We start from the raw sequence: 25,523 nt of genomic DNA, 5'->3' as shown, positions 1-25,523 counted from the left end.
GAGGAAGGGGCAAAATTTGCATTCCTCACACTTCTCTTGATGGACAGGAAGGGGAAAAACCACTTCTTACATTTCCCGAAGTTGGAATCTGTGGGGCCTTCTGTCTAGAAGGTACGGCACCCAGACAGCTTGAAAGCTATCAGTTTCCAATCTGCTTCAGGCAGATACGACTCGTCGAATGAAAATGCCAAAGAACAAAAACAGGATTATTTAACATTGACAAGCTGATTCAAGAGAGCATTCATTGCCTCTCCACTGAACTCCGATGCAAGCAACAAAAATAGAATTCCAAGTGGAGAGTCTCATCCAGTGGTTACAACTGATAAGAAAATCTGCATGGGAATGGGTGGCACATGATATCTTCAAGGAAATCTTGAACTCCAAAAGCAGCATTCTTTCAAACAAGCAGTTCTTAAAAATGTATAACTGAAGTTTTTCTCTTATTGGGACTGATTTCGTTGAAGATGTAACTTGAAAAAATTGTACGAGGTGCATTTCAAAAGAAAGGGTTGATATTTTATAGGAAACAAGAAAGTACGTTTAGCAACTTCAACATAGTCACCATTATTTTCCAAGCATTTTTTGTGCCGTGACACAAGCTTTTTTTATACCCTCTGCATAAAAGTTTGCTTCCTGGGAGTTCAGCCAATTCAACACTGTCGTTTTCAACACCTCAGTTTCTTCAAATCGTTGAGACAAAAGTCAGTTTTTTAGGTGCAGGAAAAGGTGAAAGTCACTTGGTGCAAGGTCCGGACAATATGGGGGTGATCAAAAAGTTCCCATCCAAACTTCTGAATTGTCTGAACAGTGAGGGGAGCAGTGTGTGGTCTGGCATTGTCATGGAGAAGCACAATTCCTGAACGCAACATTCCACACCGTCGGTTTTGTATGGGATGTCTGAGTTTGGAAAGTGTTTCAAAGTATGCTTGCGATGTGATTGTTTTCCCCAGTTCCAGGAAATCCACCAAAAGCACGCCCTGTTGGTCCCAGAACACAGTTGCCATAATTTTTCGTGCAGATGGAGGACGTTTGAACTTTTTCGCCTTTGGTGAATTTGCATGATGCCACTGCATCAATTGTTGTTTGGACTTGACATTGACATCAGAAATTCACGCTTCGCGACTTGTAACAATATGGGTAAAAAAATCATCACCCTCTCGGTCGTAGCTATCCAAAAAGGCACATGTTGATGTCTCTCGTTTCGTTTTGTGAACATCTGTCAACATTTTGGGGACTCATCTGGCACACAATTTCCGATATCCTAATGTGTCTGTTACAATGCACAATGTGGATGGCAAAACTTCTGGAAATTCGATGGCTAGAGAGCTAATGGTGAAGTGACGATTTTCTTGCACTTTTTGATTTACAAGCTGCACCAAAACATCAGTCTGAATGCTCGGTCTTCCACTCCTCTCTTCATCGTGGATATTTGTACGGCTTTCTTTGAATGCACAACACCATCGTCGCACCTTTTCTTCACTCATTATACTGTCACCGTACACTTCACACAATTCTCGGTGAATTTGAGCAGCATTTTGTCCTTTGGCGTGAAGAAATCAAATCACAGAACGGACCTTACACCTGGCAGGATAGCGTATGCACACAGCCATTTTAACACGCTCCAACACACACAATAACGAACAGATGACTAGCGAAAGTATGGCTGCTGGATAGCCAACGGAACAAGTGATGTTACTGTGCAGGCACGGTCTGACCACTATAGACAGTTGGTTCTTATAAAACTTTGGCCAACTGCAATTTCACCGTATTCTCAAATGTGATTTTGTGATGAAAAACAAATTTACAAATAGCTGCTAAGTAAATGCAACAACACTTCACCTATTAAAGCCCTTATTCTATGATTTCTTTCCAGGAAGCATTGAGTAATGAACAAATTTCATTTGTGTAAATATGAATGAATATTCATCAGTGATTTACAACACCTTCACTGTAGGGCCGGCGCTAACATTTTGCCACCCTGGGCGATGTCGTTCCCTTTCAACCAACTCCCCCCCATCATTATGCAGAAACGGGAAATTGAAAATCAATATATTCCTAAGTAAAACATCAAACAATTATATTAATATTGAGACTTGTTACGCTATTTCAATACAATTAAGCACAAAAGGATATCTCGCTCGACCACACAAACTTTAAAAAATGCAACACTAATTTTGTATTATTATTATATTGAAAACTCTCTCTCTCTTTTAAACGTATCTTAAATGTATCAAGTATTAGGAAAGAAATGATGAAAGCTTGACTTCATATGTTTACCGTTGTAGGTCTGTGATATATCATTGGATTTTAAAAATAATTACATGTAATACTCCCGGATCTTCTGCGTGGGTGATCTAAGGTCTGAATTATTTCATGCGTTGTCCCTGCATAAAGTGGCTCTGTGGTTCACCAGCCTCAAATTAACTGGTACCTGGGACAACCCTATGAGGTAAAGGTGGCCGGAGAATGGTGCTGACCACATCACCTCCAAAATGGTTTAGATCGAGAATGTGTGTGGCCCTACCCCCGCAACCTCTAAATGTGCCTTCATGACATGGTGCTAAATGCACAGGGAACTTTACCTTTGCATGTAATATTTTTTTTCGTATAATGTTATCTTGCGTAAAATGGAAACAAGCGTGTTTCAGACATTATTGACCAAAGATAGTATTTTTATTAGCCTTAATTTCCAAAGAAAAACTTTATTCGCCACAGTTACCGACAAAGTTAATAAATTCGAAGTTCTACAGTCACATTAGGTGAAAAATCATGACCCTTTATCAGTTTCAGGTCCACTCTGGTGAAATTGTTTCATTATAGCTGAAAGCACTTTTAGTTCATCTTTTAATTCAGTAGCTTTCATGTGTTAACATTCCGGCAAGTTTTCTACACGTTTCAGACAAAAGATCAGATGGCATGTCTTTATGCTTACTAATATCATAACATAAATTGAAAAATTCACTATGATGTTTAAGCTGATCAAATCTTTCTCTTAGAGCTAAAAAAAATCGTCTAGGATCTGGTAATAAAAATCAACTTTGTACAGTTTTTGTGGATCTTCAACAGTTTCATCATACTGAAACTGCTGCTTCTATCGATTTCGGCCCTGTACAGTGTTGCCTATCTGTGGATCATCTACATCTAAATTCGGTGCCAATTCTTTCTCATCAACTGGGGCTGACAGGTTGCCGCCCCCCGATGCCTCCGCTAGTGGAGGGAGGGAGGCCATGCCAGGCTGCCAAGTGGCATCGAAGAAAGTTTGAAATTTTTCATCACTCCTGCTTTTTTCAAAGCACTGAAATGTTTGCAAGAAATCATCTAACACATCGTAGATTAATTTTTTGAAGACATTTGCTCATTACATTACATGGATAACTAGTGAGCAAAAGAATGTAAAGCCACGCAACTGGTTTGCAATACATTGAGCCTAATGTGCAACCATTTGGACAGTTTCATTGTCGCCAATTATTTGAAGGAGCCATCACAGACCTCTTCCACTTGATATCTCAACAGAGTTAAGGCATCAAATTTGCTTTCCCAATTTGTGGCACTTGGTTTTCAAGTCAGACTACTGATATGTTCCTTCAAAACTGTGGGTTGGCATATATTAACTTCCAAGTTATAATAAAATATTATAACTTTCAAGTTTTCCATAGGCTTATTTTTTTCTTCTCTTCAAATTTTGCCCCCCTGAAAATTTGCCGCTCTGGGCGGTGGCACGGTTTACCCCCCCCCTTTGACGTCCCTGATTCACTGATATGTCTAAGCACCATCTAACCACCTTACAAATTTATTTCACAATAGAATTATTTGTCGTCATTGTGACCCACAATTGACCTTTCCACTCACTCCAAAAAATATTAGCTCACCTGTATTGAAAATTATGAATACTAAATCTATGCCTCATCCTACCTAGGATCCTACTGACAATTTATGTAAAACGTGGCAGGAAGGAGCTTTTTTTTTTCCATTCTATTATTAACATTAAAATGAAGACCCACATCCACTCTCCACGGTCAAAATCCAAGAAGTTAAGGGTCAACACTTGTCTGATACGATGTAGAGTTGTCCCTAACATTATTCAGACTGGCCACGGGCCTCTCCAGTGCTGTTTATGCCACTTCATTCCTTATTCTTACATAGTGAATTTTTGTTCTATACTTAATTGCCCAGTGAAGGACATGGAGGGAGAATTTGATGGAGGAGAGCTTTACTTAAAAAAGGCACATACATAAGAAAATGGTACAATATACGAGTACAATTTGGAAAAAAAACTGCAGTTTGGTTATCAACAGACACTCGTAGATACAGAACTTTTATTATACACATGAAAAAGTACATTACATTACTTTTCAACATAATCACCATTCAAATTGATGCACTTGTCATAACATCTTACAAGGTTTGAAATTCCTTCTGCAAAAAATCTCCCACCTTGGAATGAAGCCACCCTTTAACAGCATCATGAAGCGCATTGTCATTGTTGAAGCAGTGCAACGCAAGCCACTGTTTCATGTGCCTGAAGATTGTGGTACTAGCTCGGCACCAAATCTGGGGTATAGGGAGGATGATCAAAAACATCCCAACGGAACTGCTCCAACATGCGACACCATTCACGCACGACACTTTCACTCACCACGTTTGGTCCGTAAACATTACACAGTTCGCGATGAATTGCAGCTGCCGAAAGTTTTTTCACATACAGAAATCGTATTACTGCACGCACTTCACATTTGGCAGAATTTTCTATTGGAGCGTTCATTTTTAATTGTTATAGCAGATGAGTCAACTGCAACACAACCTTCTCCTTCCACTGCTCACTGCCTACTGGACTACTGCGCACAGCGCTGCAGGACTGACGTCGCCATCCCCGGCTATTTCTCGCACATGCGCAAACGGAGGTTTCTTTCCTAATTGCCCTCGTACAATTGTAAAAAAATTACAAATCCCATCACAAAATTTCTGGAACAGCACTACCACATTTATAATAATTAATATATATATGAATGGCTTATTGCAGAAAGGGACCTGAGTCACATTTTTGAGGTATCGTAGTTAATGGTATTTTTTATTTTCCTAGTTACAGACACATCTTTTAGTGCAGAAAGAACGTCAGTCACACAAGGCTATAGCCAAGAAAATGCACAGTGAAAAGTGTACTTTAATGCAGAAAGGTACCTGAGTCACTGACTCGGGTCCTTTTCTGCAATAAACTTAGCTACTCTGTAGCGACGGACACTGGTCCCTTTCCACAGAGAAAGAGAAATAACTGTGTGGAAAATAAAATTGGCAACTCTGAAACAAGTGACGAGCGATTTCCGTAAGAATGGTGCGTCTGTAGCCGTGGTCTGTAGAGGGTGATGTGTGTTAGTGCAGAGCGGTGGCAACTGTTGTGAGATGTTATGTTGCTTGTATTACAGATATGCAGGACGAGAGTAGTGTTAGCGACGTGAGCGTTGACAGTCCAAAAAAACGTAGGAAAGGAATTCGACATCTGGAAAAAAAAAAAAGTGCCCAAAAAAATGTTATGAGCAATTCAACGAAGACGAACAATGTGCTATTTTTGACATATTGTATAGAATGCAAAGTAAAGATGAACAGGATATACATTTGCAGAGAATGATCCATGTTGAAAATGTTAAGACACATTGTCCACGCAAAGAAGATACTGCGTTATACGAAAAGTCGTTTAAGTACCACATACTACTGGCAAGTAGCAAAATACAAGTTTGTTGTGAGACTTTATGATGTGTCAAGAGAAAAGAATAAGGCGTTTGCGGAAGTTACTGTTAGAGGGCAAAATACCTCATGATATGCGCGGACAGAGCAAAAGTGGGAATATGATTAAGGCTGAGGATATACAGGCAGTGCATGGACATATCGCGTCTTTTCCAACTAAACGTGGAGATTATGCAGACATCAAATACCTACATGAAAACCTGTCAATTCAAAAGATGTATGAACTGTATAAAGAAAAATACCCTACGTCCAGAATAAAATACAGTTTCTACTACAAGTATTTTAAGGAAAATTTTGCGTTTGGTTTTGTGAGACCACAGGTAAACACGTGTGGTGTCTGTGAAGAACAAATGAAGAGGATATTTCTCGTCTTATTTCTCACAGTTTCCACTTTTATTGCAGAAAGGTACTGGAGTCACAACTTTTTCATCTCCACTGTCTCTAGCAGCATACTTCAGGCTGGTGCATTGAGAGTTGCAATATTAACTATTCATTATGCTGAATATTTGAGCCAACAACGGTACATTTCTTTCTTACACTATCAATATTATATGATTTTTCTTGTTTTTCTCGGAATTGTGCAAAAGTGACTCAGGTCCCTTTCTGCAATAAGCCATTCATATTTTTTTCTCTCTTCAGAACCACTAAATATGTTGGCCAAGAGGTAATACTCACCTGGAGAGTTCTGCATTGTGATAAATGTTCAAAGATTAAATTAGACATTGAATAATTAAGATCCAAACAAATAAAAGTACCTTTGCACTATAATATAAAGATAAGTTTTTTTACTGTATACAACTAAATTGAAATATGGATATTTTAAATCAAGAAGTATCTGGAAGCCACTTCATTACATCACAGATTGGTTTAATTGAAAGTGTAGTACAGTTACAGTGAAAAATGCAATTTGACTTGAATGGATAATACCCGCTGTAAACAAAGCTACTACAGTAACACTTAGTGCTGAACTGATACAGATATTCTTAGAAATTCCCACTGATACAAATTTTGAAGACTGTATCACCATCATTCTTTGCAGTTTTCTGCCTCTGGCTGGGTCAGCATAGAAGTCAAGCCTCTCCATTTTTTCCTGGTCTTCTACCACTCCTCTCTTTCCACGGTACTCCAATCTTACTGTTTAAACTCTTACTGTTAGTCTTTCTGCATCCATCCACTTCATGTGTGTGAACCATCTCATCTGTGCCTGATCTATCCTGTCCTGAAGCTTCACCACACCCACTGTCTGTCGGATCTCCTCATTCCTTATACTATCCCTTCTAGTCTTCCCCAATATACTCATTAAAAATTCCATCTCCACCTGCCTGCATCTTTCTTTTGCCTTTCTCGGCCATTGTCCAAGTCTCTGCCCTGTATGTAATTATTAGCACATAGTATGTGTTATATATTATCTTCTTCCATTTCATAAGTACATTCCTGTTCCATATTAATCTTCGAACGCTTTGATATAGTCCACCACCTATTTGTCCTCTTCCGTTTACCTCCTCATCTATTCTTCCGCTTCTCTCGATTATGCTTCCTAGATATTTGAAGCTCTCCACTACCCTCAACTCTTCCGTGTCCATCTTTATTCTTGGTTCATTTCTGGCTCTGATTCTTGTTATTAGCACCTTGCTCTTTTCTGCACTGAATTTCATTCCTGTTCTTCTGATTTCCTCATTCCAACTATCAAGCTGTCTCTGTACTACTTCTTTCCTGTTTCCCCATATTACTCCCATATTACTAAGTCATCAGTGAACAACAGGGCCTTCATCTCTTCCTCTCCTATCTTCTTCCCCACCTCTTCGTTAATTGCATCCATTGCAATTATGAAGAACAGTGGGGAAAGAGCACTTCCCTGTTTTAATCCATTACTTATACTGAACCACTCCGTTCTTCCCACTGCTCTGGTTGTCCTTGTATGTGCTCTGTACTCTACACACTAATCTTAAAATACCTGTTACATAATCACAAAACACAATTCTTTCACACAAAATAAGTGCCAAATAAATGGATACTTCAAATTTTGGCATAGTTTCCAGGATAATTAGCTTCCACAGGAGTGTTGCATGGCATTGTTGCAAACCTCACAAAAGACCAAAATACAGGAAAAGTATTGTCAGGTATCGGTAAATAATATCCAACCGTTACTTTCTGATACCGATCCAAGTATCAACTCAGCCCTAGTAACACTGAATACTAAAATTCTTTGTGGATGTTACCATTTTATGAACTTTGATTTGCATATAAAACAATGTGTATATATAACTCATCTGTATACTTGCCATTCAATATACAAACAGAAAGAACAAACAAAAATGGAAGGTATATCTGAATGATGCCAAAGAAGGAAGAATGGCTACAGGAATCGGTAAACATGCTCATGTAAATGAACATCAGGTTAAAGGGGTGATAATTACAGTATAAAGATAAGTGAAGCTCATAACAGAAGAATAATGCAAAGAATGAATAGAAATGAAAATCTAAGCAAAGAGTGGATTAAAATAATCAAGAAACAGATGGAGGGTGAAATAAATGACCCACCATCTACTTGGTTTGAGTTGCTGTTTTAAGTCCACTTTATGCACAGTAAGGCTAATCGGGACTGGACCTACAGTTTAAAGTGGGATCCGAACCACTTGTGCCTCCACCGGGTATCGAACCCGGGACCCCTCGATTGCAAGGCAATGACGCTACCACTGCGCCATGGGGGAGGCCCACCATCTACTCTATATATATATATATATATAATATCTAGGGCTAAGCTGATACTTCTTTGAACTGATAACGATGCCGATACTTGCACCAATTCCCACTGATACCAATACTTGAAAATTGAAATAACTGAAAGATGACCAAAATATTGGGTATGTAAGTATTGCACTCTAATTATATGTATCAATTTACCATCACTTTTGCTTTAAAATATTCAAGATTAACATGTTACGTTATTACAAAAATTCAGTTTTTTCATACAAAACTGGGGCAAAATAAAAAAAAACTTCAAATTTTGTATAATTTCCCACATAATTAGACTCTGCAAAAGTGTTGAGCAGTATTTTTTCTGAGTACATGTAAAACCAACATACCGGAAAAGTATTAGCCGGTATAAGTAAATAAATTCTAACCGATACCACTAATATCGGCTGATACTGATCAGCATCCGCTCAGCCCTAATTATATCTGTATTTTGGAGTAGGCTGTAAATAACAGAGAAGTAAGAAGAAAGAGTAAAATTAAATGTAATAATAGAACTGTCTTTTAATGAATTTTGTTTATTAACTTATTACAAAGAAAAACGAAGAAGAAGAAACTGTACTGTTATATCGATGATACGTGTTTGTTAAGCATGTATATTTTGTTTAAATATCCAATGTATCATGTTTGTAGCTTAGCATGGTTGAAAATATAGATAATGTATACCACAGAAAAAGCATGGTTTTATGTACAGATCAAAGTTCATAGTATGCGTGACGTATTTCTTTGCGGTCACTAAATTACCGTAAATATTTGTAACTTCTCCTGCACAAATACGCCACAATATCGCCTCACATCAGCTCTACATGCGAGGTGCCGTAGTCAAGTGTTTGACTAATAGTTGTAAGAATTCTCACCAGATGGCTCTGCTTTACGGCATGGCAACCTTCCCAATTCTAAATGTAAGAATGAACAAAAAACAACATCTTATGAAACATCTGACAATTAAGGGTCCTGGGGGGAATCGTGGGCAAAAGCTCAAAGTTCGAATTTTTCCGTAATCACGCAAAATTTTTGAACACCTTAATTTCAATTTTTTTTAAAAGTTGCAGCACGAGCATTACATATCATTATAGCATTATACATCACTGTCTATTTCTCGTGATTTTGTGAATTTACAATAACGATTTAGAACAGATCAGTGCAATACAGCAAATTTTGGTGCAAATGTAGTACTCCTTTTCTTTCTTTGCGTACTTAATTTTATAATTTTAATTATCTTTCAACAATACGTTTTTCTCAGTTATAAGTTTTTCCCCTTCTGTCCCCCATAAAATGTATAACTGAGATTTCACTGTACCAAGTTTGGAGTTAGCACAATACATTCGGTGGGTCGTCAAAAACAGAAGAGTATTGGTGAAAGTTGTAGAATTGTGCTGCTTAACAGATTGATGACTTAATGCCTTATTACCACAAAAATTCTCCTGCTTTTGATCACTACTGAAGCAGGGTTGTGAATTGATCGACGACCACGTTGTCTTCGAAAATGCCTTACTACACAAGTGCCGCATGCATAAGAATCAGCTAGGATTTCGTAGAGAGAAGTCTCGAATGTATTGGTGTTATTTTCCTATGCAACGAGAACCAGAAAACTTCGATTAATACAGGTGTGTACATAATGAGAATAGTAAAATGATTTTAAAACTGTCCACTACCTTCTACGATTTGATTTTACTAGCAATTTGAACTGTGAGAAATTGTTGAGTGCGGAATTGATACCACGAGGTTTCGTAACTTTTCGTAAGAGAGTGATGTAACTAATATGAAGGAAGGGCATGTTCACGATAACAAGTAAATGAGGATTAGCATTGTGCCATCGTGTCTGTTTGCGATAGTTAGAAAATTTATTTTCCCAAAAACGACGTTCTTCTACTTGTTAGACTGTGGTACTATATCAGAACGCATCATATATTTTGCTATGCGATCTTATTAATAACAGTAAAATCCCCATATTATTCCAATACTTGATTCATGGAGCATCAATGAATGATACACATGAAATTCTTGTAAAACCATAAGTAGTGAGAAAAGTAGTATTTGAGCAACAATTTTATCGTTAGCTAAAATTGTTAAAATTTGGTAAAGATTGATTTTGAGTGTGTTAAATAACCTTTTAAGCAATTGTTTGTGTTAAGAGTAATTTCTAGAATTAAATTTGCAAGATAAATTGGTCGTTTTATAAAGACCAATAAGTTTGACTTGTAACATTCGATTTATGCTTGGATATTGAACTTAAATTATCACAGTCATTATAACCTGTTAAAAATTATGCAAATACAAATGTTTTCTCAAAATAAATATTGTTATTGAATCAAAATAAGAATTACCTTTACGTATATCTACAATTGCATTTCTTAGTAAGATTATCTCTGTATGAAGGTACTGAACACAAAAGTGTAATGACTTGTTTGGATTAATGTGGTATTTATAATATTGTTGCTTGTTCATATAATTGGTTTCAGGAGGATTATGCATCTTTAAAAGTGTGTATCTGAAGAATCTTAGTTTGATTATTGAGAATTTGAACAGTTTATAAAACTTGTTTAATTTGAAGGTAGTTCATGCCTAAACTGATTCTCTTGAATGAGATTGAAGTGGTCGTTAACAAATGGACCAAACACTTCACACCCAAGCGACTTTTGTATGTCTAGGTTGGGAGTTTCTCTTCCACGGCCTCCATGCACGTCTTCCTCAGTAACCTCAATCCACCCCCCTAGCACATTACACATTGAAATCAACTCATTTTCATTGTAGAACTTACCATCATGACTGAAACATAGAGATGCAATGGAAGTTGGGTAGCGGTGAAACTGACAGAGCCTCTTCTTGTTGAAACCATCCCATATGTTCACGTAACCATCTGATCCTCCGGTAGCAAAAGTATTGTACGTGTTGTGGAAGCTGCAATTTTAAATGCACAGGTTAGAATTACTTTTTACTTACAATTTTTGTTACACTGTTCCGCTTTTCAATTATAAAATATGAAGCACATAGTTTTAAAATATCCATTAACCATTAAACGCTGAGATGTAACATGTCACTTTTTTTTCACTTTTGGGACAAACTCTGACACAGGTAAAGTTCGTAAATGTACATTTTGAGTGCTACATGAGCCTTGAGGCAACCTATTAGTAATTAGTTTAATTTGATTCTGGCTATATTTGGGGGATGGGCAATTTCATGCTGAATAAAAAAACACTGCTGTTCCATTAGAATATTTTTTTTATCTGGAAGTATCTGCAGAAAGTGCACAAATTTTGCCACAAAAATGGAACACAAATCAGGCAATACATAGGTAATATTTTGAACCCTCACATTCCAGTGTTACATATGCGGTGCTCCAACGAATTTCAAATCTCATTAAAAAATCTTTAAATTTAGTCTTCTTTTTCTTCTTCTACTTGATAAATGAAAATTGGGTTTCTTCGACCATAAGCTTGTAGCCTAGTCTGTTCCGAATAAAAAGAGCTAAAATTTGTAAGTCTAGCATTTGTAGTTGCAGTGATATAAATTTGTATTTAAAACATTGCAGAATTTTACATTTCCTGAAAAAAAAAAAAAGGATGGCTTTTATATTACAAAATATTTTCTTTCTCCGAAAGTATCAGCATCAAGTGCACAATTCTTGAAATGAAAATGGAACACATGTTAAGCAATATACAGGTATTGCTTTAAAACCTCACATTCTGGCATTTCCTATGTGGGAGCGCAACAAAGTTCAATGTCACGAAAAAAATAAGATTATTTAACTTTCATCTTCTTGTTCATGTATTTGGTAAATTAAAATTGTTTTCTTTCGATCATAAACATGTAGCATAGACTGCACTGGAAAAAATGAGCTATAACATTTGTACTTACAGAGAAATACATTTTTACTTAAAACTTTGCACCTTAAATGTTTATTTCAAACATTAATTATTTCTATACTATGTATTGAAAATATATTTTCAGTAACTTTTATTAAAATATTTCTTTTTACTTTCAAAAAGTTGTTACAGGAAAAATTCATAAATGTTAGTAATTTTATATAAAATGTAACATATTATATACATATGTGCATGGAAAGAAGGCATGTTGTACATTTCAGAAAAAAATTATAAATAATAACAATATGTTATATCAACATATTTTCTACGATTTTTGGAATATCACACAGACAGACTGTTATTTGCTTAAGGCAAACTCTTTAGTCTGTGACCTATTAACATTTAAATGCAAAGCTAAAAGTGCACAAAAATGTGACGTAAAATAAGATAAATACAATATACTTGTCCTTCATTGAAGCTGGCACAGTTAACCATCAATGAGCTGTGAGAACATGAAGCTTTTTAATAAGGATAATCTCCACACCGAGATAAAATTTCAAATGCAGTCAAAATATTTCCTTCAAATAGAAAAAAAGTTTCTCATTCATTTCTGAGACATTGTAAGTAATGAAACTAAAGCAAGAGTTCATAAAAAAAAATTAAAAATCAACACCTTTTCTCACACGGAATTACAAGTAGAATTATATTAAATGACACATATCAGCCGTGGATCTTAGAAGGTAAAAAAAAAAAATATGTGTGTGTACCAAGAAGAATTTGGGACATATTCATGCCCCTACTGCAGTTAGAAATAAGTTAGTACAGAGATTAGAAAGTAAGGCCTGTCACAACTAAATTGGAACATAGCTTTAGTAATAGGAATAATTAGAATTTTGCTTTTCAAGACAACCATTTTCAGGTACATTACGCACGGGTCTTGCTGGTTCTGCGACTTGGCATGAGTACATGTGATATTCTCAAGCACTACGCATAATGACTAGTAATGTGACCTTCTCACATTTCCTGCCCTGCTGACCTTTGCATGGAAGATGAGTTGCTGTTGAAGCAGACATAATCACTCAATCATTAAAAAGTGCAATGGGTGTTGCATATCCTTCTACATTACTATCATTGAAGCCATATGGGGGCCATTGTAGATGAAATGGCAATATAAAGCATTTGTAAATATATTGTTTTTTCTTCACAGCCTTTCGGAACTCTTATAATGTAGGAAATTAACAGTTAGGAAGATAAAAGCAGGGTTCCACTGTAAACCAAAGTGTTGAATACTTGCTGTGTCTGAATGGTACAAAGAGCAGACTGGAAGTATAGTTTTGACAGAAGTGACGTCACCTAGTGCAGTTCAAAAGCACCAAGTATACGAGCAATCAAGACCACAGCTCGGAGCACCAATTGTTGAAGGCTTGATCACATGACTCCTGCACTCATTGTTCATTTGTTTGAAATCATGGAGGTAGAAAGCTAGCAACGCAGATTGAATACACAAAGTCAGAGGCTTCGCCAGAAATATTTCTTAGGGTGGATAAAATATTTCTAGGTGGGCTCTGGTTCGGTGATCGTGACCAAGATGGGCCTTAGGAATTTTTCAAGGTGGAGTGACATTTCATTCGAGTTCCTGTAAATTTCCTGTAGTATAGGGTGTCACAGAAATATTTTCGTTTTTCAATCTGCCCTCTGGGGCAATTCACACATTTCGGAGAAATGAGATAGATCGCAAACACTTGGCAACATTGTTAATATTTAGTTGCTATTGAGCGCTTTACGGGGCAGCAACGTGCTTTTTGTGTTCATGCGTTTTATAAAAATAATGATTCTTATGTTGTTTTGCGTCGTTTGTAACGGCATCATTATAACCTGGCAGGAATGAGAGACGACCCAAGTGCAAATTTAATTAAATATTGGGTGAGAAAATTTGAAAATACTGGAAGCACAATGATGAATAAACTGCCCAAGGTCATCAAGATCGAACAGAAACATTGAACATGCGTGCCAGTCTGTTAGTGAGGATCCTCGCCAATCATTAAGACTGCTTGCAGCTTCTTTAAATTTGCTTAAGTTGACAGTTCATCGCATTCTTCGCAAGGTTATACATTTCCACCCATACAAAATTGTTATTTCACCAATCAATCACTGAACACTTTTCATCAGTTATTCCCAGAAAGGGTCATCAGTCGCAGAGGGAACATTAACTGGCCACCGAGAAGTCCCGATTTGACACCAGCAGATTTTTTCTTATGGGGTTGCCTTAAGAGTAAGGTATACACCCCAATGCCACAAAATTTGAGAGAATTGAAGCAAAGAATTACACATGAAATCAATGGTATTCCTCGTGCAATGCTTCGGCGAGTGATCAAAAACTTTAGTTCAAGAATAATTGAATGTGAAAACATGAACGGTCACCATTTGTCGAATACTCTTTTTCACAAATAACAATTTAATGTTTCAGCTTTCTTTTGGTAATAAATTTAACTTTATACAAAAAATTAAGTATTTATTTTAATAGTTTTAAAAACGTAAATATTTCTGACACACACCTTATTTTGTAAAAAATAGGAATATTATAAACAAACAGAAATAGGCTTTCAACAGTTAGAGAAACTCTTCTCTATGCTTTTACAAGAAAAATGAAGCTTGTAAACGAGCAACGCAATGATGGAGAAAATCATTTTGAACTGATAACATTCCAAATAGATTTAATTTACCAAAACTCAAAACTGAATGTAGCAAAATTATATATATGTAAACGCACACCACGATGCCACGAATTCCGCAAACCACTCGCGCATGCTAAGAATGAAATGTTGCAAACCAACCATGGCTGTTAAAATTGATTTGTTCGGTTGTATTGAAGTCGAGCCAAGGAAAATAAATCATCAAAGACACCAATGCTCCAAGAAACACAAGAGAATAAAAGAACAATCGAAACCAATTGACGAAAAGCACTTCTAACCTCGGAACAATGACAGTTAGTTTCATGTTCATATTTCGCACGTTCATGAAAGGTAACCAACTGAGAAAGAATTTAGAAACATTCTTCATTTTTTAAATGAAACTGAGTTAATTGTTAAGTTGCTTTGTGTGTTTTGCACTACAATCATATATCAGCTTGTTACTTTATCTAAATAAAGTATTATGTATTTATTTTATTTGGGTGGGCTGAGACTATTAGCCCACCCTCGCCCACCCAGTGGCGACGCCCCTGCAAAAAGTTATTGGTTGAAGTTCTTCTAGTGTGTGGAAATGTATGTATAAGAACATTTGAAAATGCTATGTGATTTCTATGGTGAAAAACAAGTATTTAAAATGCAGGGAAAACAACGAGTACTCATTTTTATCTACTGATCGTATTTGACGCAACAGTCCACGTGCAATTCGAAAGACTTTCACTTCCAGTCCATGGCTTCAAGGCCAAACTGAAAGACAATTCTCGGGGGACGTTTGCTTCAAGTACACTCTTGCACCTTTTGGACATGGTCACTGTAGCCTACAATTTATTTATTTCAGATGCAGACACCATATAAAAACTACATAACAACAAAGGAGAGCTTAAAAAACAAATTTACAAGTATAAATCAAAGTAAACTACATACCTAATAGCATTTACAGGGAAAATATTTTCAATGCCACCTTCCTTTATTCTGTGACACTTGAATGCATACTTTTTCTTCTGCACCTCAGGGCTTGGATCCAGGTATTCAACAGCAACACGTCCTTCAATACTACTCAGTACATATCCCTGGAGAAATGAAAAAGAAGTTTGTTCCATATGTAACACACAACAATAGAAGTTACAGTTTGACAACCAATTTTCTACATCTCTTGACACGTGCTCAATTCACAAAATAACAGACGCATCATGTTGACAACATGATTATGACGGTCTAGACAAATCACAGACATTTGGAATCTATTGTAATTAAGAGCCACCCTTAGCTAAAAATATTCAGTAACAAATTCCATTTGTCTGTCAGTAACCATTTTGCACAGACTATCATAAATAGTTTATTTACACATATTTTGACTAATTCACTAGCAACATTACAGAAATAAGCACTTTTAAAATCTGGCATTGTAGCCAAACTCATTAACAAATAAAAATGGGAACAACTATTTAACATGAGCCTCAAGTTTAAAAAAAAAGATGTACAGTGGAACCTAGATTTTTCAATTTTTAAGGGACCTAGCTGGAAAAACTTAAAATATGGGAAAATGTAAAATCGAGGATAATTTTCCAACATTTTGGATGTTGGGACTGTCAAGATTGGACATATAATGTCAGAAAATGTAAAATCCGTGCACAAGAAATCAAGGTTCCACTGTATAACATGAAAGTTTCTTGGGGAATCTGGGATATTCTGAATAAGAACTAAAGTATAAATAGTACCCTCTCCTGGTATAATGGGTGAAAATATTCTTAAGAAAAGAAAACATCGAATAAACATTGTTTCTTCACAAAAAGATTGATTTCATTTGATTTTAAAATTTTGGGTGCGTCAGCACTTAGGCTATTTTTGCACCCGTCACATTATACGGGATCCAGCCCCTTATCTTTACAAAGAACAACTCTAATGTTGAATAAGTAAAATCTTAAAATTTTCTGACTTCCGTTAAAAGCTGAGTCTGTAAAGGGGCACTCAGCACACACAAGGACAAAAAACAGGACAACACACACAAAATTATACTGGTCAGAGTGCCAGTCGCCAGAGCCTCGTTCGTGTGCAAAATGCAGTCCAGGGTGTACTACGTGGAAGTGAGGTTGACAGTTGGGTGTACTACGTGGAAAATCACCCCTTACAGCCCTCTTCACAAAAAGAGTCACGGCCTACATTTCAGTGCCTTCTATGAGGGTGTATCAAATGAAAATGGAACAGTGGATGTAATGGGTTATACTCGTATTTATGTATGTGTGTGGCGACAACCCTGTGTAAAGGTAGAGCGGGACATAAGGAAGGAAACCCCTACTGCATAATGGACTCACCCTAGATAGTCATAAACAATCAATTGAATATTGTTACTGCAGCACCCTCCACCGTTTGTACGCAGCAATCAAGGCCAAATGCCCAGCATGTTGTCCTCTGGAGTGGTTTTGCTGCATGACAACGCACGGGCACATACGTCAGCTGTTACAAAGAACACATTGTAGATGTTTGGGTGGACACTGTTCGAACACCCACCGTATAGCTTTGATCTATCGCCATGCGACTTCCATATCTTTGGTCTGTTTAAAAAGGTATGGAAGGGTCAACACTTCCACTCGGACAATGTTCGCAACTGGTTCCGATCTCAGCCAAAGGAGTTCTAAGAGCAGGGTAATCACCACTTGGTGAAACCGTGTGACAAGTGCTTGTGTAACTTTGGAGATTACGTTTGAAATAAACCTTGTTGATTTTATTCTGTGGCCCCTGTTCTGTTTTCATTTGATCCACCCTAATACAATTATCCATACAGGAAATTAGGGCTTCCCCAATGGCGCAGTGGTAACCAATTAACATAAAGGCGAAAAGTGATCTCCCATCTCCTTTCCTCTGACGTCTAAAATTACGCAGTTGCTCTTGAACCTGAATACGTGCATTCAACGAACATAGAGTACTGCAAGTAAAAAGATAAAAAGACGTGAGCCGGTTTCCCATTCTTTAATGCCCTGCATCGGAAATCTTGCTCCTATGTCTGAAGCATTGACATAGACAACATGGGAGAGTGTCAAGCAATGATCCATCCCCCCCTTTTTCCTTCTTTTCTTTCTGCAATTTGGTTGATTGATTGATTTGGTGTTTTAAGTCCACTTTATGCACAGTAAGGCTAATTGGGACTGGACCTACAGTTTAAAGTGGGATCCGAAAAAAAACAAAAAAAACCTGTGTCTCCACCGGGTATCGAACCCAGGACCCCTTGATTACAAGGCGACGATGTTACCACTGTGCCATCGGGGACGCCCTTCTGCAATTTGGCCGGGCGGGAATGAGCACACCTCTGATAAGACGGCATTAGCACACCTGCACCTGTTCCTCTCCCCCTTACCCTCCCTCCATCACAAACCGGTCAGAGGGGTGTCTGCAAACAGTGGGCAGCTGGCAACCGGCACCAATGTTTTGTCTCCTGGCTCCAGAGCTATGACTCATTCAGTCTGAAGGGAAGAAAAATGGCAGTGTTTTGAATCTCTTCTCAGTTGTTTTGCTTTGATGATTAGGAAACACGAGCAGCAGACAGAATGCCAGAGTTAGAAAAAAATAAGAGATCATTTTCTTTTTTTGTTCTGGCTTCTGATAAACGCCTTCAACACAGAACAGTGCAGGAAGGAAATGCACATCACGCTAAGAATGATATAATCACAGTTTTCTTCGGAACCATTCATGTGCTGAAAATAAACATTGACGGGAAGACAAAAAAAAGGAAACATGTTATTTACGGGGAAACGATTGGTGGAAGGGGTGTTTGCCCTCCACAAGACTTCTAAATCCAATAATAAATCGTCAATTAATATGGATGTAAATAACACTCAGTGGCGTGCCCAAAGGGGGGAGTGAGGATGGAGGTCAGAATCCCCCCCTTATTTTTGGCCAGTATTTCTGAAAGAAAAAAGTCATAGGCAGGAAAAGATGGCAAAGTGAGGACTGAAGACTATACAAAGTATATGTAACCCCATCCCCCCCCTTTCGAAATTGATTGGTTATTGATTTGGTGTTTTAAGCCCACTTTATGCACAGTAAGACTAATCGGGACTGGACCTACAGTTTTTAAAGTGGGATCTGAACCACTATGTGCCTCCACCGAGTCTGGGTATCGAACCTGAGACCCCTTGATCACAAGGCGATGATGCTACCAATGCGGCATCGGGGAGGCTGAAGATGGGGATGATTTGATGAAATTGATGAATGGACACTCACAAACATCCATGCCCCGGCCGGGATTCAAACCCGGGACCCCTGACGTTGTAGGGTGATGTGATAACCACTCTGCCATGGGGGCCAGCAAAGTGATAGACAAATATGCCTATATCAGCTGATAATGATTGGGTACTGATTAATTACTTGAGACTAGGCACATTTTCTCTTCAAATTCAAAGTACTTAAGATGAAGTAAATACACACCTGCTTATTAGGGAAACATCTGATGCAGCGTGTCTGGTACTTTAAGCTGGATTCTCTCCTCTGCTGGACGTATCCCATGTTCCTCAAGTCCCACACGTACACCTTTCGACCTGCTGTACCAACAACCAACTTCTCACCACAGAGACTCATTGTGTACACCTGCAATTTATGTATCACGTGTTATAAATACAGTACAAGATAATAATTTTACCAGAGTTGCAGTTTCTCTAAGGTGTTCATTACTTTTCTCACTGCACTGTGTTAACTAAAAAAAGAAATTAATTTATGATTCAAATTTGTTGTGGGAATTCTCCACATGGTATTGGTATACCAGATGGGCTGGATTGGATACCCAGCTATGAAGGAGGAAATGACTCTCTTTATTTACTTCTATTTTTTGTAATGCCTAACTCCAGATAGTGGGTGCAAATCCAACACAACAAACTGCTAGGTCAAGGGCATCGAGAACAATGAAAATATAGATTCTGCAATCCCACCAACCACAAAAGTGGACAGTAAAGAAATACATGAAAACCCAACAAAATGAATTTAATTTTAATGCTTGTGAGAAAAAAAATAGTCCCAATATATGTAATGATACGCATGCAAAGATAAATTAAACAAAACAACCTTACATATACTCTATGTGATCATAAGAATCCAGACATCCACCTGAAAATGAAGTACAAGTTTGGGCCACCCTCCATCGGAAATACCGGCAGTGAATACAGTGTTGGCCCACTCTTAGCCTTGATGACAGCCTTCACTCTCGCAGGCATACTTTCAATCAGATGGCGGAAGGTTTCCTGGGGATTGGCAGCCCATTCCTTGCGGAGTGACGAAATGAGAAGAGGTATTGATGCGGGTCAGTGTGGCACGAAGTTGGCGTTCCAAAACATTCCAGAGATGTTCTATGGGATTCAAATCAGGACTCTGCACAGGCCAGTCCATTAGTAGGACGTTGTTATGGTCAAACCACTCTCCCATAAGCCCTGCAGTATGGGTGGGTGCTCGGGCATGTTGAAAGTCACAATGGTCATCCCTGAACTGTCTTCGACGGTAGGCAGCATGAAAGCAGTTAAAACGTCAACGAAGCTTGTGCCATGACATTGCCACATAAAGCAAGGGGATCAACCCTGCCACTGTAACCCTGCCAACCCCGAATTTCGAGAAACGTGACCACACTGTAATCCTGCCAACCCCGAATTTCACTGTCGGCATTATACAGGCTGGTAAATGTCGTTCACCAGGTATTTGCCACACCCACACCCTACCATCGGATCACCACATTGTGTAAATTGATTCATCAATCCACACAACAGTTTTCCACTGTTCTACGATCCAGTTTCGATGCTCCTTGCACCACGCCAGGCGGCATTTGGCATTTGCCTGTATGATGTTTGGCTTATGGGCAGCTGCTCGGTCATGGAAACAAAGTTGCCGAACCTCGCGCTGAACAGTCATGGTGCTTGGAGTAGATCCTAATGCAGTTCGGAATTCCTGTGTGATAGCGGCGGCGATGGATGATTGACGATTACGCTGTAATCGACGGTCTCAGGAGGTCAACATGGGAGGTTGGCCTGCAAGCTTTTGGATTGCACAAGTCCATTCACGTTTCCACTTCACTATAACATCGGAAACAGGAATGTTTAGGAGGGTGGAAATCTCGGGCACAGACTTCTTACACAAGTGGCACCCAACCTGACCAAGTTGGAAGTCCGCTAGTTCCACAGCCAATTCCATACTGTTGTCTCGCACTGTCTGCAGACTACTGAGATCGCTGACCATGTAGATGAAAGTACTGTGTCGCCCTCTATGAAAAACACATGTTGCGTGGTGTGTTCGGATACTTTTGATCACATAGAATTTTTTTAAAAAAATTACGTGATATATCAGCTCTGAGGACCAATGTTTGCAAAGAAGCTTTTCATTATCTAATGTGTAGTCACTTCACTGAGTACCATTGCTTTCTACCTGGCTTCTTAGGGGAGGGAGTCTACTCCTTCAAGGATACTTAGCTCACATTGAATTTCTGACATTCCCAGCAGAGATTAAATCTGGGATCAAGCACACCAAAAGCTATATGCACTATAAAGCTTTCAGTGCTCAAAATATGCAAAAATGGTTGAAGCATTTTGTAATAAAAAAAATAGCAAACATGAATGACAATAATTAATTTATATTGTACATACTGAGCCTTGCTAGAATACAAATTAACCTAATTTGAAAATGTCAACTTCAATCAGCTAAAAATACAATTATCACTGATTACTTTTCTGTATAGCAAAACTGATTTCATACCTGTTTCTCAGACATTGGGTTAACCACATGCCCTACTTGTAAACATTTTGCACAATTAAAATTGACGTGAGCCTTTTTGTATTTATTCCTCAAAGTTTAAATGAACACGGCTACAAGGTTTTAAAATGTCATTCTGCCACTATAGATACCATATTGATAATACTGTACCACCAGAAATAATGACTAACTTGAATTTACAGACTGATTCAAATAGCTACCTTCTATGCTACACAACTAATACCACACATATTTCTTTCTCTTGCAGTGCCAAATAATCCAAGTACATACCCTTTCTGGTTGAGTATACGTGCCAGCACAATGTGGGTTTCTTGGATCCCACAACTTGACAGTAGAATCCCAACTGCCTGTTACAATTCCATTCACGTCAGGACAGTACTCCACACAACGGATTGCATTTTCATGTGAACCTACAACAGTCTCTGGAACAAGGAATTAACACTGAATTAGAGCAAACAAAAAGAAGCAAATGCAATGACAGGGTGGCTACAAACAAGCCAAAATGAAATTCCCTGACTTTTCCAGGTTTTCCAGGACAAAATTTATATTTTTCACTGACAATTACAAACTAAACTAAATCGATGTTTTTGTAAATTGAAATAATAAACTCATACAGATCCAGGTATGGATTTGTTAAGTACCAATATTATCTTCTATGAAATTTACTTAATTTCTCTATTCTCTATCATTTGATTGATTGATTGATTGATTTGTTGTTTTAAGTCCACTTTATGCACAGTAAGGCTAATTGGGACTGGACCTACAGTTTAAAGTGGGATCCGAACCACTATGTGCCTCCAGCGGGTATCGAACCCGGGACCCCTTGATTACAAGGCGACGACGCTACCACTGCGCCATCGGGGAGGCCCTCTATCATTTGAATTCAAACTGCAAAATAGTGAATTTGGAAAATTATTACAATTCACAAGCTAGGGAAGGATTACGGAATTTTGTCATACGCAGTAAGTTTAAAATAAAATACTTGATTATTTTTAAAGTTACGACTAAATGAGATAAGAGTGAAGAGTGATTGATTAAGAAATACAATTTGTAATTTATCAGTCTCCTTATCCATTCTCGGTATTATATGTTGATATTTCCACTGAGGTTTGGAACCCTCTGCTTGCAACAACCATGAGTGCGGATTCATTTTTCAATGCATAAACCTACTTCTCTCTTCTCTGTAAAGCAAACAACTTAACTCTTGCATATAAGTGAAACAATTGAATCGAACAAAATAAAGTGTCATATTTCTTTACATTATCAATGGGATTTCTGCTTCAGTACAATATATCCAAGTGAAGTACTGTGAAACTGACAACATGCAGTAATACCATTAATGCTGACGAAAAGGGTATGTAGGTATTAGAAATTTAACGCAAGGAATTTATAGAATTGCATTTAGCTAACCACACATTAAAACAGGAACACACTAATAATAAAAGCTTCTGACAGTTCAGATACGAGGGGCATCCTGAAAAAAGCTCCAATGGTGCCTATACGCAGCACTAGAGGTCAGAGAGCGACACACACACATGCAGGCAGGAAGAAGTGGCATGTAGCTGTAATCTGGTGCAGTTGCAATGCAGCCGTTTTAGGACAGTTCTAGATTAAAGATTGCAGCTCTCATACAGTCTCCCACCGACTGCGATGTAGCCTACATTGCACGCTCAGAATTTGGCACAGAGCCACCAGCAATCATGTGAGGTGTGCAGATTGGACGTCGTGAGTGATAGTATGGTCAGACGATGGTGCAGACAATTCACGGAAGGCCAATCGAATGTGCACAACCCCACACAGCACAACACAGGCCCTTTGCATCACTTAAGGTGAGAGATCTTGGACCACTCCCTGTACTACAGCCCTGACCTTGAATGTACCGAGTTTCATCTCCTGGTTTAACTGAAGAGGTTTCTGGCAGGGCAAGGATTTGACAGCTACACTGCGATAGAGATAGTCCCAGTCTTTGCTGTCAGACACAAAATTTAGTGCCATGCTACGACAAATGCCAGAACAACGGTGGTTATTATGCCGAAAATTAGGTTAGGGCTCACTGTTACTAATGGAATAAATTACAACTGATATTCATGTTTTACTTATGCCTAATCGGACCTTGATATTTTGTTACTTTTTTTCAAATTGGTGTATTTTTTTTATTTTTTACTATACGGTGCTATTTTCCCCAAAATTCACATTTTCATTTTAGCGCATTTTCTGGCAAATATCTGAAATTATACCTTTATGGTGTTTTTAAACTACTGTTTCAAATTGTAAGTTACATGGCTTACGCCTCTTCGTAAGATTTTGATATCTTGAAAGTTATTTTGGGAAAGTTATTTTCCATACCCCCTTTTAAATTTTAAGGTAAGGATTTTAGATAAAGGAATTTTCCCCGTATATACTGAAGGGTGCATAATGACCATAAGTGACGACGCACCCAAAAAATTTAAATCAATCAATATCACGTGACAGATACCGATATATTATGGCACCCAAAATTGGTATTATCTTTTTTTGACTTGTTAGTGTTACGTTTCCCAAAATTCGCGTTTTTGTTTTAGAACATTTATCTGCGAAATATACCGTAACTTAATACTCCATTGTGCTTTTAAACTATTATTCTAAATTGTAGGTCACATGGTCTACATATTTTCGCGACAGTTTGACATGTTGGAACATATTTTTGAGAAGTAAAAGTAAAGTGCTCCCCTGCACTTTTCCATGGAGGTGTATAGGGATGTGGAGTTAGGGCCCCACACTTTCTTTATCACGGTTGAAGTTCGGGGTGATGTGATCAGCACCATGCTCCTGGCTACCTTTATCCCTAAAAGTTTCCTCAAGGTACCAGCTTCATATGATGCTGAGTGGGCGCCGGAGCAGTTTGAATAGGTGGAAAACATACCGGTTCTCCACCGCAGGGGATCGACCCCCGGTCTCTTACATAGTAGTCAGACGCCCTAACGACTGAGCTCCATTATTACTCGCTCGACAAATGCCGATGGTGCGCACTTGGCTTGGTAATTCAAAACATATCTCGTGAGACAAATACGAAGATGTGGCCTCCCGTGTGACGGTAGATATGCACTCGATCTCCTGTTAGAACCCTGCCACTTTGCTCTGTGACACAAATGGTTTTGATATAAATTGAAAAAATCGTGGGAAATACATAAATTAATGTGTCTGTCGGAATTATTCCATGTTTGTATAACTCTATAATTTACTCTTGAGTAAAATGTTGGAAAACTTGCATGTTCTATGTACACAAACATGGCCTAGAAAAGACAAGAATGTTGGATTTCATGGAATTTTTCGTTTTTTAGGACATTTCTTTCTAAAAAAAACGTTAAAAATGCCAACAATTCGCATTTTATGCCAAATTCGCATTATATCGATATTTCGAATGGGCGAAAAATGTGTCGACACATCACTGCACATTCCTAAACATAACTTCGCAGCAATTACAATTTTTCACGGTTTTGGAGTTTGCGAAAAATCAATGTCCCTACTAATTGGAAATTACTTTCTGGCCACCCCTCATATAAATCAGTAGATGGAAAGTGAAAATTTAGCACGGCTGGCAGAGAAAAGTCAATTCTTGTAGAAAGTGATTTGCTTTTATGATTGAATGAATCGAGTAAATATGATATTAAAATATTTACGTATTTATTATTAGAATTTTGTTTCATAATATTGGACATTAACCTTACCCTGTGAGAGATTAATGACCATCTCTCACAAGTTTAAACAGACAGGACAGAGAGTGGCGTTAATTTCATTGCAATACTAGTGTTGCAGT

At 37.9% G+C, this 25,523-nt stretch overlaps 1 protein-coding gene and 1 non-coding gene across 2 annotated transcripts in view; both read right to left on the bottom strand.

The window, feature by feature from the left end:
* Bub3 (mitotic checkpoint protein Bub3) overlaps positions 1-25,523 on the bottom strand; it is an 86,245-nt gene that overhangs the window by 33,608 nt on the left and 27,114 nt on the right. Inside the window, exons 4-7 of the mRNA XM_083122741.1 lie at positions 21,998-22,149; positions 19,409-19,567; positions 15,911-16,056; positions 11,255-11,394 (exon numbers count right to left, since the gene is read on the bottom strand). Of these exons, the coding sequence (XP_082978867.1) occupies positions 11,255-11,394; positions 15,911-16,056; positions 19,409-19,567; positions 21,998-22,149 (597 nt within the window). The remainder of the gene's footprint in view (positions 1-11,254; positions 11,395-15,910; positions 16,057-19,408; positions 19,568-21,997; positions 22,150-25,523) is intronic.
* TRNAA-UGC (transfer RNA alanine (anticodon UGC)) lies at positions 8,379-8,453 on the bottom strand. Its single transcript has one exon. It is a non-coding gene; the product is annotated as a tRNA-Ala (tRNA).

Source organism: Lepisma saccharinum, chromosome 5, assembly GCF_977018435.1.
Source record: "Lepisma saccharinum chromosome 5, izLepSacc3.1, whole genome shotgun sequence".
NCBI classification, from domain to species: domain Eukaryota; kingdom Metazoa; phylum Arthropoda; class Insecta; order Zygentoma; family Lepismatidae; genus Lepisma; species Lepisma saccharinum.
The sequence above is the reverse complement of the archived record's forward strand: the minus strand, read 5'-3'. Positions and strand labels throughout refer to the sequence as shown.